General features: G+C 37.4%; 3 protein-coding genes across 3 annotated transcripts in view; 2 read left to right on the top strand and 1 right to left on the bottom strand.

The window, feature by feature from the left end:
* The window catches only part of LOC134754416 (triosephosphate isomerase), a 279,469-nt gene that overhangs the window by 9,552 nt on the left and 250,478 nt on the right, over positions 1-19,439 (bottom strand). The window lies entirely within an intron of this gene.
* Positions 599-4,340, top strand: LOC134754448 (geminin-like). The gene is made up of 5 exons (XM_063690779.1): positions 599-799; positions 923-1,035; positions 2,053-2,178; positions 3,155-3,281; positions 4,158-4,340. Exons 1-5 carry the CDS (start codon positions 785-787, stop codon positions 4,230-4,232), a joined length of 456 nt encoding a protein of 151 aa, XP_063546849.1. The 5' UTR covers positions 599-784; the 3' UTR covers positions 4,233-4,340.
* LOC134754248 (protein disulfide-isomerase A5) lies at positions 6,902-19,186 on the top strand. The gene is made up of 12 exons (XM_063690447.1): positions 6,902-7,072; positions 7,320-7,564; positions 9,271-9,478; positions 11,053-11,181; positions 12,012-12,112; positions 13,303-13,457; positions 14,322-14,452; positions 15,117-15,278; positions 15,595-15,736; positions 16,398-16,600; positions 17,785-17,956; positions 18,224-19,186. The coding sequence occupies exons 1-12, from the start codon at positions 7,049-7,051 to the stop codon at positions 18,481-18,483; spliced, it is 1,932 nt and encodes a 643-aa protein (XP_063546517.1). The 5' UTR covers positions 6,902-7,048; the 3' UTR covers positions 18,484-19,186.

Raw genomic sequence — 19,439 nt, 5'->3', positions numbered from 1 at the left:
TTAACTCAGAGGATGCATTAACACCAGATAATCATGCATACTTTACTGTGACTTCAGCTAAACTATCCGTAAGATGTATTTCTGTTGCCGCTATAACAACAAATACTAAAAAGTACGGAACCCTCGGTGCGCACTTGTCCGGATTTTTTATGTAGATCTAGATACATTGTTTAGACATTAGGGATTGCAATAAGTCCAAATTTGTGTAGCAATTTATATTTTTATATTAAAATTTCGTCAAGTGGACGAAAACTAGCGCAATGACTATGTGCAAGACGGCACAACCTTTTCTTAAGCTCGCTCCAGACTACACGGTGCCGCGAAGTTGTAAACGCGAGTGTGGATTCGATTTCGCTGATTAGCGAACTAGACACCACACTCGCGTTCGCGGCTTCGCCCGGCGATTCGCGCACGAGTGTGGAGGGCCCTTTTTATATTTACCTTTTTTATGTATTTTTGTTTATGATTTTTGTTACGTTTTGTTTCTCCAAAACTCAGTGTCATTTTTTTACAGTCGTCTATAAAAGACTACATTACATTGGCATTGGCAGAATAATGACAATGGGTGGTCAACCAAAAATTAAATAAAAAAAAAACTGCCGGGCCGGTGTATTGTATACGGTGTAACGGACGATAACAAAATACAATCTCAGCAACAAAATTTTAAACAAAAACAGTTGCATTGAATGATAAGTGGATAATTAATTCAGTTTACATTGTTTAACCTAAGCTACTGTAAAAGTCAGACATATTCAACTATACGAAATAACACGGAGCTTTAAAAATGAGCGAGTCACAGGTATGTGTCTGAGTATTATCATATGTATTTTACTATGCTCAATAAAATAACACTGGGACCATGCGCATTTTTTTTTTCACACTATTGTAATGGGTGAATTTTGTTTTGAATCTAAAATTACAGGAATCAAGGCCTTGTCAGGGTCTCACTGAGTTACACAATATCAATAGGCGCACTGATGTAGCAGCGAAAAGCGGCAAGACCAAAAACAACCTTTTGGATTACTTTAACCCGAGGTACGCTAATCTGCTTAAACAATAACTTGCTATTTTTGCCCACGGGCCCCAAGGTGCAGTTATTTACTGAAATTGCTTGTCTTACAGTATGTAAAGTATGTTACATGACTACACCTGTGTAGGCTGTGTACACAATTAAAGAGTCCCCGGCAAGCTCGGTTCTCCATACAAACGTAGTCACGCTCTCATTTTAAAACGACTAGCTAGATTGCTCTGAAACTTTGTACTTACAATAAGATAAGGTATATCTAGGTCTGTAATTAGTTTATGTAGCTTCATATACCATAGTAAAAAAAAACCAGTGAATTTAAGTTTTTCATAAAAAAATTGTTTTTGCTTTATTTCGTTTGTTTTATAAACTGGAGCTATATAAACCAATTACAGAATTTTAAAATGAGAACGAAACTACGTTTTTATGGAAAGGGGAAATTTGGCCGAGCTTGCCGGGGACTCTTAGAGAGCTTTACACACTTTCCTGAATTTAATAACTAACAATGGGGATGCAGCGATATACAGAAGTGAAATGGAGATATCTCCATTGTGTCTTATTTATAGTGTTGTCCCTTTCGTCAGTCGGGCAAATCAACTTTTAGACCAACACTTTTTGCGTCTCTGGCCTTACCAAAAATGTCTCTGGGGTTACCAAGAAATTTCCATTTTAATATTTGTCTAAATTTAGGTCTGTCAGAAAACTAATCACTTGTTTTAATGTATAACATAACAATACAAAAGTAATATTGTGTTTAAGCTAAACATTTGTTCTAAGTTAATTTTTGACTTGTTGATTTGTGTGTAGCAAGTGGAAATCTGTGGTCTCTGCCTACCCCTCTGGGAAATAGGCATAATTATATATTATGTATGTTTGTATGTAACTCTTTACCAGTGTTTGCATAATTAGCAGTATAGAAAGGGCATTTTAATTAACTATTTTGCTGCAGTAATGAGTGAAAAACACAAACATTGATTATTATGATATGACCCTGTCAATTACTTTACATGTATACATTATATTTACAGAGAGAGTGAGCATAGGAAAAAAGTATCCAAATCTACTCAAGTAAACAGCACATGGATTACGGAAGAAGATATTTCAAGTGATGTCCCTAGTGAACATTTTTGGCAAAATGTAGCAGAGAAGAGGCGGTATGTAATTTCTATGAATAGTTAACATATAGCAATAGACAGGAATCTATCTATCATAATAATCTTAATATTAAGCCCTTCTATTCTGAGTTAGAGTATGTCTCTTAGCTCAGCGTGCCGCTTGGCAAAGGTCTCCTCCAGCTCTTTCCACTGTGAGTTTGAGTTCATTTGCCTTTGCTTTATTTTGCCCGCCTGTCTCTCAACATGTGGCCAGTCCATCTCCACTTCTGCTAATCTATTTTAGTGAGTATGTAGGTCACAGTGTGACCGACAATAGACAGAAATAGCTGACATTAAATTAGTATTACAATATTTTTAAAGAGAGTTACATATATGGTTATTGCACTGATGTGGTTTTGCACAATGGTCCAATGTATGTACGAGACAACATTCTTCTCTGAGACCACGGGGACAATGCTGTCCTCGAAACATCAGAGGTAAATCTTAAAAGTTAATTATACGCGATTAAGTCCCGTTTTATAATTTAATAATGTGTAAAAATCGTGAAAGTTTAAATCAGTGTGAGCTATACCTCTGGCACACCATAAAAGTGTAAACGTAAAAGCTAGCAAAAAAAAGTTTGGTACAAGACTCCTATTTATTAATTGTTTAGTTGGTCAAACCAAATTGTCAGTAAATAAGAGCAAAAAAAAAACTATACTCATCCTTTTCTTTTGGGTGCTAGTACTAGTGTAAGACAAAGCTCTGTCTATATTTGAAATGAGACAGTCCTTTGACAAACTGTATTTATTTTACTGTATGTCTGCTGAGATTAATGATTTTACCGTTTATTTATTTAACCTTAATTACACAAAAAAAAACGTAAGTACCTACTTTACAAAGAGGCAGACTTAATGCCACCAGTCTTCCATCTATTGACTAACAAACAAATGACAATCTACATTTTACATGTAAAAGAATTGAACGCCATGTGTTAATGTTTTTTTTTTATAAATTTTCTCCATTATTGTTTCAGTGTGGCCTTAGAAGAGGCTTTAGGCGAAAACGAGAGGTTATGTAAACTGTATGAATCATTGTCAATAGAAAATGATCAATACAAAACTTTACTTGAGGAGGCTAACAGCTTTGTAGAAGTTTTTAAAGTGAGTGCCAGTTCTAATAAAATTGGATGCTTTAATTTATGAAGCAAGAGTAAGGTTATCTTATCTTATGGTTTTTGGGGGCCCTTGCGGATACATATCGACCCATAGGGACCTTTTGTGCAGTTACCCCCTAGGAATTATCCGTCCGCTATTCAAGAGCTTTTTCTACCATCTCCATGTGCAGTAGCAAGAGTAAGATTAATTGCACAGGGCTAAGAGCTAAGAAGCTTAGGTACAATTTGTTAAAGACTAATAGTAATTTGTTGCGAGAGCAAGCATAATACTCCATAAATTGAACCACAAGCATAGCGAATTTGTAAAAATTGCATCAACTTTCCAGCCATTCTTGTGGATAAAACGCAACTTTTTCATCAGTTTTTGAAAAATAAAGCGAGCCTTTACGAGCTGGTGTCGCAAAAAAGAAGTTTAACGGCTCTGATTTAAATTACTTGTTGCACCGTAGTACCCTGTCTACCCTTTTTCTCTGGGTCCCTGACGTAATATAATAACTTCTTCTAAGTAGTATATCATATTTTATCAGTTCCCGCATCTTCAGGGAAAGACTTAAACTCAAATGAAATTTTTATATACTTATTTTTTCGGCCAAGCTAAAATGGGACTGGGCTGGTCACGTCTGCCGAATGCCGAATGAGTTGTGGGGCAAAATCGCCAACTCCCCGAAAAGTCCCGAAAACTCAAATCGGGACTTGGCAGACCCCGCCGGCGATGGCGGGATGAACTAGACTCCTTTTTGAAAGAGTGGCCAGATACAGCATTGGAAAGAGATCTATGGAGAAACTGGAGGGAGGCTTTTGCCCAGCAGTGGGACACGTAAGGCTCCAAATAATAATAATAATATCTTTTTTTACATTTCAGGAATTAGTTCACGATAATGCTGATGATACCGGCATTGACGTTGGAGATTTGAGTACATCTGCTGAAGGAGAATAAATTTTGAAGACTGAATAATTTTAATGTAATTTTTTGTTTTACAATTTGTCATTTTGTGATTTGCCTTATTGATGTACCTTATTAATAAATAAATATTGTCTGATTAAATTGTCTTTTCCTATTTAATCGTGTTTTATTGATAAAGGATGACTCACGTTAGACCGGACCGTGTCCGAGCCGGAGCTTCCGGCGCTTACTTTTCTATGACATGACGTGATCACGTGATGCCTTCCATAGAAAACGAATTGTGCTTAAAAATCACTTGTGCTTTGTTTAGCTGTAGAACATTTTGTACGTACGGTACGGGCGCGGCGCACACCCCCCCCCCCCCCCCCCCCCCCCACTTCCTCGACCTCCGAATGCACGGAATTGGCGCGCGGATAGTATTTACTAAACTTTACTTTTACGATTTTTCAAGCTTTACTTTTGTTTTGCGGATCCGCACGCAACACGTCGCTCCTGTGCGTAAGCGAGACCGCGCTATGACGCTATCACTATGCACAACCGCATCCTTAGACCGTGCCGTTTCTCATGCTAAGACGGAGACACGGAGATCATAAACCCTGTCAACTTGTCATTTATTATTTTTAAATTGTGGGAACTTCCGAGTTTATTTCAATTAATCAAATTTAACAGGGGATATTACTGTAATGTTCTGCCACCAGAGTGCAGCACTAGCCTTTTTAGTAAACCATAGAGTAACTTATGTACCTTTAACAGGTTTTTGACAAGTTTTTAGATATACCTAATAAAATATGACATTGATGCATCAAGGCGGTTTGTTTACAGAGGACCTACCCTTGAAACGCGAATCCGAAATTTCGCTATCTGCCTCTATCGCTCGAATACGCAAGAGTGACAGAGATTTTAGATAACGAAATTTTGATATTCTTGTTTCGCGATAGACCCTCCGGTTGTGGTAGTGGCGCCCCCTATGCAGAGTTTCGCGTAATAATCCCTATTGACGTAATTGTCCGTGAGCCGGTTCCCTGCTAGCATTGTATATATAGGGATGATGACACATATGTTAAATTTTATAACAAAATCTAGTAACATAGATAGCAAGTGAGCAATTTATCACAATAATGTAGATATTAAAATAATATATGGAAATAATACAAAAATACAGGACTTGAAAATTTCAAAATTTAAGTAATTTTTCGTCTTCCAAAAAGGAAAAAAATAAGGGTACCATTCGATTCATTACATTTTATCCAAATAAATATTGTACGCCAACTATATATATACACAATATTTCACTGACAAAAACGAAATTTTCTTATTTTGTCCATACATTCATAATGGGCTCTCAGTGAACTTTGACGTCACGTTCATTTATCGTTTTGTTAGAAGCGTTTTGAGAGTGAGGTACGACTGTCGGGCTTTGACTTACCTACATCTATGGCTTTGACTATCATTTCTGAATTTTGTATTGCTTTAATGCCCATGGCCAATGGGTTCCATATAGACATTTGATCCTAAAAATAAACCTGATCGATTGATACCATTAATAAAAATTTGTCTGCTAGACTATTGTTTTTTCCATGGTTCAATAATGAGCCTGGGGTCCGCTCGGCAACCTAAATTCATAAGTTAGGTCAGGCATGAGTATGAGCCCGGAATAACGGAATTTCTATGTTACGTAATCCTAGTGTGAGAAGTCTGAAATGGCATTCTTTCGAGGTCATTGTCTCACGCTCGCAGGATAATCGAATTTGGTTCACTGTTTATAAAGAGTATAGTACCCTTGTTCAAGCTGCTTAGGTGAATTTGTATTTTAATTAAAAAACTGAATGTGTAAATTGACGGAGGTGATAGGATAGGGCGAAATTAAAATGTTCTATGGGAGAGCAACCGTGCCGGTTTTTTCTATGTAACAAGACTCCACTGTCTGTCTGTCTGTCACCAGGTTGTATCTCATGAACCGTAATAGCTAGACAGTTGATATTTTCACAGATGATGTATTGCGGTTGGCCTAAAGCAAAGGGGGTGCAAAAAAAGACAGTTTTTTTTTAGTAGGTACAATAACGTCTGTTCTGGCGCGATCGCAATCATCGCGGTCAACCTAACACACTCCTCCTCGCTTCGCTCGTCGTTGCACCTATCTTGTCTCTGTTACTTAAATTTACTGTTCCAAAATGATTGATTTTAATTTGTCAAGTAGTGGTTTCAACTTGCGGGTCAAATATATCGGCCATTTTTGATTTTAGAGAAAAGTTTTTCCTACAAAACATGCTTATTTTAGCGTATTCTCTACGATAACACAATAAAAAATACGTGTCATAATAACATCACTCCGATGAAAATCCGAAAATCGGCACCCTGCTTTAGTCCAACCGGTATTTCTGTTGCCGCTATAACAACAAATACTAAAAACCGGCCAAGTGCGAGTCGGACTCGCCGACCGAGGGTTCCGTACTTTTTAGTATTTGTTGTTATAGCGGCAACAGAAATAGGTATACAAAAACGGAATAAAATGTTTTTGCGTAATAGTACGGAACCCTTCGTGCGCGAGTCTGACTCGCACTTGGCCGGTTTTTATGCTTGTGGTTGGGCTCGAGCTCGAGGATAAAATGACAGATGAGAAGATTGAAGAAGATAACATGTCTTGTCTGTGGCACTTATGGCACCTTATGACGTGTTCGTGTTCGTTTAGTTCAGTCGCTTCTTGATTTGCATTTGCAGTCGACTCACTGTTACTTCTAAATGCTGCTTGCAACTGTACATAGTTGAGTAGGGAATTGATATATTTTAATTCAAAATAGTAAAGTTGGACTATTTTATTAACAAGTGCACGTCGTCCTAAAGCAAACATCATGCGCTGTCAGTTTTTTTGGAAGGTCTGTATATCTTAATTAGTTACCGGTTTATTTTAATGCTGATTTACTTTAAAACTTTCAACTAACTGGAGTACTGTATATTTAAGTTTTTTTTATTGTTTTTTATAAATACTTCAGACGTTAATAGGATCTATCTTTAGAATTACTACCAGTAATCACCGGCTTCATTAATTTTACGATTAGGTATGAATAATCTAAAGGTTGTATTAAATATGTATGTGTATTAATTTGATATAACTTTTTTCAGGTTTCTGTATCATTACTGCTAATATTGGCTCACATATCAGTCCAAGCGAAAAAACAAAAGACATCAGTTATTACAGGAATAGATGAAATAAAAGAATTTAAAAAGTTACTTAGGACTAAGACAAATGTTCTGATATTGTTTGTAAATACCCTTAAGCAGTCTCAGAGTGTTACGGATGTGTTCAAGGAGACTGCAGATATGATGAAGGGGCAGGCGACACTAGTTATTGTTGATTGTAGTACTAGGTAAGTCTTACTTAATAAATTCAGTGTCTGACCAAAGTTTTGGTTTCAGTTTTGGTATATAAATCATGTTTTGGCCACAGGTTCGGTTTCAGCGATAACCAGAGCAAAACCAAACCTTTGGTTTTGGTTTTGCATAAAACCGGTTTTGGTTGGACACTACTTAATTTATAACACTGACAAGTTAAACCCTGTTAATTTGAAATTATTCTGCCACCAAATTATACAAATATTTGATCACCTCATGACCTACCTAAGTTTTTCAAGTTAGTTTTTAACTCTTTATTTCAGCCCTATCTAAGACTTGTTGCTAGGTCCTAGCAGGTATGTGCATGAAGAAACTAGGAGTGTTTCAACACCAATAGCAATGCTACACTGGATTTTTCTTAGATTTGACTTGACAACAAATACTTTGTTTGAAACTGATAAGTTTTAAACTAAGCTATTAAATAACATCAGAGCAAAAAGAATATTCCTATCACTTTCAGAAGCATTAAGACTTTCACTGTACAAAAGTAACTTTTGTAAGCACCCCTGTAATGGAAAATATTTGGACGTAGTTATGCAAAAACGTTCCCACCCACTATGGATGCTATTGTGGGTTAGAATGTTTTTGCATAACTACGTCCAATTATGATGTGAAATAATAATTATGAATGTTAAACAGTAGTGAATATCTGGAGTAGACAAAGTGAGACAGTTGTTATCTTGCTTCTGTATGAATGATGACAGGTGCTAATGGTTTGGATCACAATATACCAACAACTATCCCTGCGAAAAGTAAAGCAATAGACCAAAGATTTTATTTCAATTTCAAGGACTTTTATTATCGAACATACAGTTAATAGTATTTACTACGATATTTATTTATGTGCTTGCAACAACCGTCGGTTCGACATGTCCGTTTGACACAAAGGCCTCCTCCATTGCCTTCCATGCCTCTCTGTCTCTGGCTAGTCGTGTCCGTAGTGGACCAGCAGTTTTCTTTAAATCATCTGACCATCTTTTGTATTGTACTCAGTCAGTATGTTTGACCACTTCTGCTTTTCCCTGAGCATGATTTTATTACAATACAATACAATACAAATCCTCTTTATTGCACAACCTCAGAAAAAATGTACATGGAAACACAAATAATACATGAAGACAGAGTAGGTAATACCAAAGATAGATATAACTCCGTAATAGATGGATACAGTCTAAGGAAAAAACGTGCCTCGAAAATCACGAAAATTTTATTCTCGATCAGAGGGCGCCACTAGTTTTGGCCTACACTCGTATAGAGGGCGTTGATATTTTCGTTTGTTATTTATAATATTAACGCATATCAGTGAAAGAACATGGGTCAAAATCATAAAAATAATTAATGCAAATAAAAAAAATCATTTATCCATATTTAAATACATTTTATCGTATTTTTATAAATATTTATTTTTAGTTTTAAAGTGTGTCGACAGATGGCAGTGAATTTACTGGGGTTACAAAATTTACTATGACAGTACCGCTCTAGTATAAGTTACTCTATGGTAATACTTACCTATAAAGAAATTAAGAGTAAACTGTCAACTGCAATTGCTGTCTTTTACTAATTCTTCTTAATAATATTAAAAATTAAAATTCAAAATGATTTATTCAGTAGCACAAGTTCTTTTACAGGAATCAGGTTGGTGCCTCTTTATAATATATATCTTTCTGCATTTTTGTTCCAGTGAAGGTAAGAAATTATGTAAAAAATTAAAAATATCACCAGACAAACCTTACACTATAAAACACTACAAAGATGGAGAGTTCCACAAAGATTATGATCGGAGTGAATCAGTTAGTTCCATGACAAACTTTCTCCGGGACCCTACTGGAGACCTGCCCTGGGAAGAAGACTCGGAGGCCACTGACATTTACCATTTGCAAGATGGAGAGGTAAGTCTTTTTTAAATTATTAATCAACTGTGTCTTTGTGAAACTTTTTTTTGGGCTGTGGCTAGACTTAGACTAAGAGTGTCTATGCTAAGTTGGTAATGACTTGGCATTAGCAGTGACATTGTATGGGAGCACACTCGATGTAGCACTTGCACGATTCAAACTTAGCATAGCCACAAGTACAACAGCAGAACTGGTGTGTATATTGAATGGTTGTTGACAATATACATTTATTATTATAAAAAGGATTGCTATTTATGACTTCTAAAAGTAAGCTGCGCGAGACTTGTACCCTTTTTCACTAGGGCCACATTATTAAAGAATTTTTGGCATATTCTTTTTAATTGCGCCATCTAGTTTTAACATTTTTAAACCACTTCTAAGGGCTCTAAGTGCTTTAAATATGCTTTTGTAACTGCGGACAGTCAAGTCCAATTTTACGTTTGGGAAAATAATTATAAATAGTGTTACAATTTCATACACAAACAACTATAATGTAAAAAAAAAATATCATCTCCAACATTGATGATTCTCGCGGCGTTGTAGGGGGGTTGGCAGCCTTCTTTATTTACTAGACTCTGATACCTATACCCAATAATTACGAGAGCATACAAACACATTATAAAGTGTTATTAATATTACGAACTGTGTGACTGTACAAGATTGCAACGAAATAAAGCAGTACCCACTTCTGAATGTATTTACATTTAGATTTGCACAACTAGCATGCAGAACGCGCAACCGCTGTAGCTAATTGAGCGCCATTGTTTTAGCTGGGCTGGAGCGAACCCTTATTTCACGCTGATTAGCGAACCAAAACATTTTACTGTTCGTTATTAGGAATTTTAGTTTTAAAATTTTGTATGAGCAGCCTTGCATGAATATTTGGACGTGAGTGGATTGAGGAGCCTAAAATTCATTGAACGCAGGTCGGAACCACAGATATAATATATACACTAGATAACGGAAATGCATCTACTTCGCGTGTCCGAACCCCGACCAAGCGTCGAGGTTGGCCGTCGCTACTTACAGTTCACGACCGTCAGTTGTTGCAGCCGGACGTCCGCGAGAACTTGAAAAATGCCAATTAACTGCAACAGCCCATAAATTGCGAGCACCTAAGCTAAGGGCAAGGACATACTCGTATTTCATATTTCCTATCACAACTAAGTAATTTTAAAATTATAATATGCGTAAATTCATTTTAAAACTATATTTTAAGTATTGTCGCATGCACCCGGAAAGGTGGGCCAAAATGGTTACTGAGTGGGACCCACGGAACACCATAGACGGTGCAGGCCGGGGTTCAGGCAGACCGAAAAAGAGATGGCGGGACGACTTGGACGCATTCTATTTACCCCAAATGGTGGGAAAATGCCGATGACAGGGTCGAGTCGAGTGTAGAAAACGAGGGGAGGCCTTTGCCTAGCGGTGGGACACCATAAATAAATAAAATAAAATAAATAAATATTTTAGGGACATTCTTACACAAATTGGCTAAGTCCCACGGTAAGCTCAATGCCCTTTGTAACTTTCAAATTAAATTAATCCTTTTTGTATATGTATAATTTCAGGCATTAATGAAATTTTTAAAGAAAGGAGCTGCTGCTTACAAGAAATGTTTGATAATGTTTTACGCCCCTTGGTGTGGTTACTGCAAAAGCATGAAGCCAGACTACGTGTTGGCGGCCGGAGATTTGAGGGTAATTATTTTACTGCTAGAAATATTTAGCTTCGGCAGATACTTATGTCGGAGATACGAGTATACGAAGAACCGTTACTTACGACGCCTTACAAAAAACTTATTTTAATGTTATACGATATACGGCCTATTCTCTAAGTGCGTGTTGTAGGCTTACCACGAGTGCGTCACGACAGTATCTATTATCAATTATTATATTTATTATACAGTTAATAGTTAGAAATAAACGAGTAGACTATATCACGCATGAGCATAGCTGGGCACCGTTAATCAAACTTCGTTAATTGATAATCCGTTACTTAAAAAGTTAACTCCGTTAATCGTTAAAGCGTTACATTTCGGAAGATTTAACGCAAGCTAACGTTAATCGTTAAGCCGCTAACATGTGATAATCGAAATGTTAACTTCGTTAATTAACTGATTAACGAGTTAATGCCCAGCTATGCGCATGAGATACTGTTGCAGTGCACTAGTGCTAAGCCTATTGGCGAAATATATTTTTCGAACGTATAGTTCGAACACGAAAGCTGAGGGTTCATATACTGATGAAGGGTGGGTTAAATCTACGATTAGCCTGACTACTAATGTGAATTAATTGTTTCTATGCGATTTTGTACTGTGTTTTAATTCTTCATTACCATCACTACATTATTGGCCGTTTTATAAAAGCAAACAGGATCATTGTGACAAGAATAGCAGAAGCACAGGAGTGCTACAAGATAACCGAAAATGACTTACCATTTATACGCAGTTTGTCAATAATGTGGGTATGGTAATGAAGCGATTGGTGCGACTGAATAATCGCATAGAACTACCTGATACGTGTTATAGAGTGAAGCCCTACTGGCCGCGATCGACGTGGCCAAGCCCGGCAACGCTAAGATCAGACAGCTGTACAACATCACTGGTTTCCCCACCCTGCTGTATTATGAGTAAGCCATTTAACTATTAGTATATCCATATACTACTTTTTAACAATAAGTATATCCATATAAAACTATCCTATGTCCTTCATCTCAATCATCATCTTCTTCGCGTTGTCCCGGCTTTTCCCACGGATTAAAAGTCGCACGCTCTTACCGTTAGGCCACCAGCGCTTCGGCATGTCCTTCATCTCAATGTGTCGAAAAATGTAAACCAACCAACTTGGCTGCAAAATAACTAAACTTGTGATTTTATATAAACTAGTGTTATTAAATTAATGCCATCTTAAGAACCCGGTAATGACTTTAGTCGCAAAAATGTAAAATTGATAGATTTTGTCGGTGAAATTGTACACCTTTTGTTACATAATAGAAATAGCAAATATTGGTTTCTATTAGCACGTCTTCTCATCTTGCCTTTTAATAGATTTTTTTTTGAAAAAAGACATTAATTTAGTAATGATTTTTTTTCTAATGTACGTTTAGGTTAACGCGCGAAAAACACTGATTTTGGCGGTCTTATTTGTAAATTTCGTATTTTGAACTGCTAAAAATGGTAATTCTGTATTACACATATCCTGTACTCCACCTTTAATAAACTATATTTTTGTTATTATGACTTTGAAGTAATAGTGTATATGAAAGTTAGACGAAATCAATTTTCTCCAGAAATTACTTCAAAACAAGTGACAATTTCTCTGAAAATCGAATTAATTTTAACGTAATTATGATATTTAAACATGCTACAACATTTGCTGAAACTGTTCTTATACTTACATCATTTTGTATAATTTACCACCATAACTTTTTGATGAATTTTTAAAAACTGCCCCTTCTCGTCATATATTACCGGTGACGCACGCTTGCGACCTCATTATTAAAAGGCAAGATGAGAAGACGTCCTAATAGAAACCAATACTTGTTATTTAGATATACGATTTTGTACGTAACAAAAGGTGTACAATTTCAACCACTAAATCTATCAATTTTACATTTTTGCTCTGAAATCGTTACCGCGGGCTCTTAATGGCGCCACATTTTCCCTAGGAATTTATTTATTTGATACAAACAAACAGACTAAGTTAAAGTCGAGTTAAAGTAATGTGATCCTTAATTGATCATCACTTTAGAAATATAGTTTTTAGCAATCCAATAGCACTACACATAAATGGACTAAAGGTAGGATGTCTGGTAATCAGAAAAGGGCAGCTGAAATTCCCGTACAACGGCGAGAACAAGAGGCAGGCGATCGTGGATTTCATGAGGGACCCAACATCGCAGCTCAAACAGAAGAAGCCAGATGCCGCCGCCGACGAGGGCTGGTCCGAGGACTCCGACGTCGTACATCTTACAGGTGGGTCATATGATAAAGGAACGAGTGCTATGTAGAGAAGAGGAATGGGGATACCCATATTAGCAGGGTAGTATATTGGTTGTATTCTTTTGGTTTTACAATAATGCTGGCAGGTACGAGCTAAGTATTATAAGTACATCTAATATATGTTACTCTATGTCATCTCTATGTTCTCAACGAGTTGCTGACAGCTGACAAGTTGTCACAAACGCCGTTCGTTTATGATTTTTGTAAAAATGTTTACGAAGCTTCCAAATAATCCATTTAAATTGTGTTGTGGCTATTATACGGTGACAAGGTGCAAGCGTTTATAAAAAATACGAATTACATTCCCGATTAAGTTGCTGAAATGTGTGCATCAACAGCGAGAATGGCATTACTAAGTATAGTACAATTTGCTTGTGTCCATCTTGTGTCTAATGTAATGTGTTATCCTATCCTGAAGGGTTAGCGCTCAATATTGTGAAAGCTAGCAAAATCTGAAATATAATATAACGAGTACTTAATAATGAACATATTGCGAAAGTGACAAATTGCCTATGTTTTTAATAAATACTATTTACGAAAGGGATGTTTTGCAAATCAGCTGGGACGTTTTATGATAGGGCTAGGACAGAGTATTATTGGGAAACCGTCTTTAAGTTATAATTGTTTATAACTTCAGTCTTCTAACTTTGTAAGTAGATTCGTTAGCTACCACGTGCCTCGGAGAGCAGAAAGTAAAAGCTCCGCGAAGCGAGTCCTCGATCGATTGTCAGGTTCTACTCCCTCTTTAACCCTCTCCGATTTGACGAAAAGTCAGTAATAAAAAAGACCCCCATTGCACCACGTAATGTTGACATGATAACATTCGGTGTGTCGCAGAGGCCAACTTCAAGTCCGTGTTGTCGGCGGCCGAGCACACGCTGGTGGTGTTTTACGCTCCTTGGTGCGGTCACTGCAAACGCATCAAACCAGAGTTCGAGAAAGCTGCAACTAAGATAAAGTCAGACAAGGTATGTCCAATATACTTTGAAGCCTTTTATAGCTTCTCGCTTTATTGAATACCCGTCAGTTCCCAATGGAAACATATATGTGTTTATATTACCACCAGGTAATAATTGTGGGTTCACCCTCGGTTATGCTGTATAAAATTCGGTCAGGATTCGTTTCCTATCTAGACAAGTGGTTAATAACGATATTCGCTGACTTTGAAAATATTTGAAGACGATCTATTTTCAAAATGGCATAACTTCGTCAAATGAAGGAGTTTAAGAATAAGTTATACTTCATTTTAAAGAGCATATTAACTATTTACTAAAAGCGAACTCTAAATTTGGCGATATTCTAAGTTTTTTTTAAGAAAAGTTATCTTAGAAATGAAAAAAAAAAAACGTTAAATTCTAAGATATTGATAGCAAATTTATTAGGGATCATTTCGTTCCTACACACTTTTTCTGTATCTTGAACGGTTTTCTTAAAAATTGAGAAAAACCGAGTTTCGGGCCCTTTGCGGTGTGGGGGTGACACAGAGGGGGGAGGGGTGAGGAGGATCAATAAACAATTAAGTGTGTTAAAAAAATACATTTTCGGACGAAAATTGTAGATCAATGTAGGCACAGAAAGTACCATTTTCGCACTTTTTTTGAGAATATGTTATCTTTCACAAATATGTTACAGATAAACGGTATACTGGCAGCCGTGGACGCGACGAAGCAACCGGAGCTGGCGTCGGCCTACGGGGTGAAGGGCTACCCCACGCTCAAGTACTTCCACAACGGCGAGTACAAGTTCGACGCCGGCCACGCCAGGCAGGAGGACCAGATTATTAGTTTTATTAAGGTAACACATTACCATGCAAAGTTGTCACACCTACACAACGCCGCGCTTACTTTTTGCAACCGCATAATGACACAAATTTGTTACTAATTATATCATTTTCATACAACAGGATTTTGGACATAAAAAACGTCACAAGTGAATTTAGATTTCGTTTTTAACTGTCAAAATGTGGACACCTGGGAGTTAAGAGGTTAACACGAGGACCACGGAACGCACGCCCGACATTAACGCCGACCGTCATTTATTTAACCAATGTATGGCGGTCGGCGTCAGCGTGCGTTTCGTGGCCTCGGCGTGATTGGGGCAATATGCACAGGACCCGAAGGAGCCGCCGCCGCCGCCGGCGCCCGAGCGGCCGTGGGCCGAGGAGGAGTCCCCGGTGCGCCACCTCGACGCCTCCACCTTCCGGACCACGCTTCGAAAGGTCAAGCACGCAATCGTCATGTTCTATGCTCCATGTAAGTATCTCACCCGTTAGAATGGAAATACTACACATTTTTACTTTTATTTTTAACCAAGTAGAGCACGAAATAATCCAAGAAACCCTAAAAGAGTTTGGTCGAAGTGTCGCCAGGTTAGTTTGTTAAATAACAGGCTATAACCAATTATACGATTAACCAAATACGAAGTCTGTTTGTTAATCCCTAAAATTTATAATGATCTAAGATTAGTTGTTTGGAAGAAATAAATGTCTCCCCTCCACTAAAATAAAGACAGAAAAATCCTTTAGTTTGACACCACGAAACAAGGACAAATTGTACACAAAAAATAAATACTTATAAATCTAACCGGCTAATGGTTGTCATTATAAATTTAAAACCAGGTTCCAGCTTTGAAAATTTTATCTTGTATTGTTAAGACCGCTACCTTTATTAACATTGTTAATCTGTTTCTGATTTTCTTTCTATCTTCTGTGTTGCAATAAAGAAAATTTAAATATAGTCGGCGCAACCTAAGATCACATATTTGACAGTTACAAATTGACCTTTATATGCATATGACATTAAGGCTATCAGTTAAACGGTAAATTTTAGCTTCATATCTAATTCATAATTATCAAATATGTGATTTTAGAAATGTTTTCACTATTATAGTAAGTGATTAGGTGTTATATCGCAGGGTGCGGGCACTGTAAGAGCACGAAGCCCGAGTTCGTGAAGGCGGCCGTTCGGTTCGCGGACGAGCTGATGGTGGTGTTCGGCGCGGTGGACTGCACGGTGGAGGCCAAGCTGTGCGGCGAGTACTCCGTGCGCGGCTACCCCACCTTCAAGTACTTCAGCCACTTCGACCGGCGCGTGCAGGACTACACCGGAGGCCGACAGGTACACCACTGTAGCGAGTGTAGCGCCACCGTACACGTGATGACAATCGTTTATCGATAAACGGGTCTAAATTCTTCTCGTTGTCTTGTTTTGACCACTCTGTCACGCTTATATTTCCATCTTCTATCAAATAAATTAAAAAAAGTACAGTGCTATCTCATGTCTTTCTAGCTGTAGATTATATTTTACATGAGAAAAATTAAAAACTAAATTTCATCTCATACAAAAAGTTAACACTCCGTCACATTTTTTGGGTACAAAAAACAAGACAACGTTAAGAATTTTGACCCAAACGCCAATAATAATAATAGTAAGAATGTATCGGCATGACAGTTTGGGTTGGCGTTTTTTTTATGAACGATTCTCACTTAGCTATGGCCCCAAAAGTTGAATAGACGTTGAACTAGTGATAATGATAAATATGCTTTATAACTTTATGCATATGCATGTAGGTCTATGTTGCTCTGTGGTCTGTGACCGATTAATCGGTCTTTGGTGTTGAACCTATTGAACTATTCGCGTCCAAAAGGTTAATTATTAATAAATTCTTCATAAAAAATTACGCACTATCTTAAAGCGACAAACAATCATAATAAATGCGAAAAGATTAATGAAGATGTCGCTGCTATCATTAAAATTTAAGTCAATAGATATGCCAAGTTCAAAGAAACATAAACCACAGACTTTTTGGGGTTCCTGATAGTTGGAACCATTTATAAGCTGTGGGTTTTTATCCTCATAATACTTACCCTGAGAACTCGATAATAGTTATTTGTGCAACAAGAGATCAAAGTTGGTTTTTCTTGCGAGTGTTTATATTAAGTCCCGAGAAAGCGAAAGATTCTAAGTTAGAATCTTGAGCGTAGCGAGGGACTCAAAAATACGAGATGTAAATTAACTTTGCTCTCGTGTTGCACACATAATTTTTAACCTCAGTAGTGAGAACGTATTAAAGGTTAAAATGTAATTCGAATTACACAGAATAATACAGAGAAACAAAAAAAAAACAAAAAAACAAAATAATTGTAATAAAAGTATGAAGTGGCAGTTCATGCCCTTCAACAACAACTAAATTAAAAAGCTACTTTGTTTCACTCAAAGTCGCACTTTCCTCACTCCAGGGAGTCACGAAAGTAGGCTTGTTTGAGCTGCTGAGGTGAAAATGAATTTGTCTATCGTTGCAGGAGGCAGACTTCGTTTCATACATACACACCGCGATGGGTGAGACGGCCCAGAAGGCGGCGGCGTCGCCGCAGGCGGCCGGCTTCGGCGGCAGCGTTACGCTCTCCTTCGACTCGGACTTCGAAACCACGATCGGTTCCAGTAAACCGGTTTTCGTCATGTTTCATGCCATATGTGAGCTACACGTTTCATTATTGGTTGTACTTTTAATTTTAGATGGACGGTCGAAGGAATGGGGTCGGCGGTATTTGTATCCTCGCCTTCGACTCGGACCTCGAAACCATGATGGGTTCTAGCAACCCCGTGTTCTTGAATGTGAATCTTATACATCGAATCGTATTGTACTATGGACGACGTGCGGCCCTTATTACCTTTGTTCCTCACTCAACTCAGCTTAAACTCAAAATCCATTTCATTGCTGACGGATTTTTTTTGTTCTAGGGTGCGATCACTGCGTCGCTGCGAAACCGGCTTTCAGTAAACTAGCGACGGCTCTCAAAACGGAAAACTCTCCAATAACAGCAGTAGCGGTAGAGGCCGACAAGAACCCGAAGGCCGTCGACCTGGCGGGCATACAAACGTTGCCCACGTTCAAAATATTCGCCAACGGCAAGCTCGTGGCCGACTACGAGGGGGACCGCTCACTTGAAGACATGTTGAAATTCTGCAAGTCCCATGCCACAGTAAAGGACGAGTTGTGATCGTTGTGATATTACACACTATTTTTACTGCAAGTTATGGTGCAGTATCACTTGGATCAATACTATTCCTTATACTTATTTATCGTTAATAACATATTGTCATTAATGAGTGATGAAACTATTTTAGTACTCGCTTTTGTAGTTGATGACGGTCTGTAACTGGTTTTATGTTTTAGAAACTTTATCACAGATATTGCATATTTAATTTTTACATTACAGTAACTCCAGTTGGAAACTTTACCTGTCTTTTTCGCAAACACCTCAAAGTTCTGCAGGTAAATTTTGTCTGTAGAAGTAGGTAAATAATACTTGAAAATGAAAAAAAGAAACCGTTTTTATCCAGTGTACCTAATTAGTAACTGATTAATTGTAGTGTTGAATCTAGATTTATTTAAGTTTCCTTTTCGACCCATACTTTTTAATTTTAGATGACATCAACTGTATGGCATGTAAGTTAGAGATTGCAAAGTTCCCATTATACAGGGTCGAATTACGTGATCATTTTACTTTGTTACTGCCGTTGTTTTTTCTTATAGTATTTATAGTATTACATTGTACTTAGTACCTATATGAAATCCATTTAATATTGAATCGTAATTAGTATATCATATTTTTTAACAGTCATACATCACAATACCTATGTATACGTACGTAGTAGGAGCAATTTTATCCACCAAATGGTAGGTATGTTTTATCATAGTACAGTCGCCATCAGATATATCGGCACGGCCGAGGTGCTCACAAATATCTGAACACGCCTCTATTGTCAAGGCGTTAGAGTGCGTGTTCAGATATTTTGAACACCTCGGCCGTTGCGATATATCTGATGGCGACTGTACGAGCCATCACAATCATATTTTAATTTAAATCTATATATCAGTCTTAATCAATTATAGTTTAAACTATTCTAAGAGAGTTGTCTAGAACCTTAATGCTCTGAGCGTACCTATGGTATT

This window comes from Cydia strobilella, chromosome Z (genome assembly GCF_947568885.1).
Source record: "Cydia strobilella chromosome Z, ilCydStro3.1, whole genome shotgun sequence".
Classification (NCBI taxonomy): Eukaryota; Metazoa; Arthropoda; class Insecta; order Lepidoptera; family Tortricidae; genus Cydia; species Cydia strobilella.
This window is presented reverse-complemented; position numbering and strand designations above follow the sequence as displayed.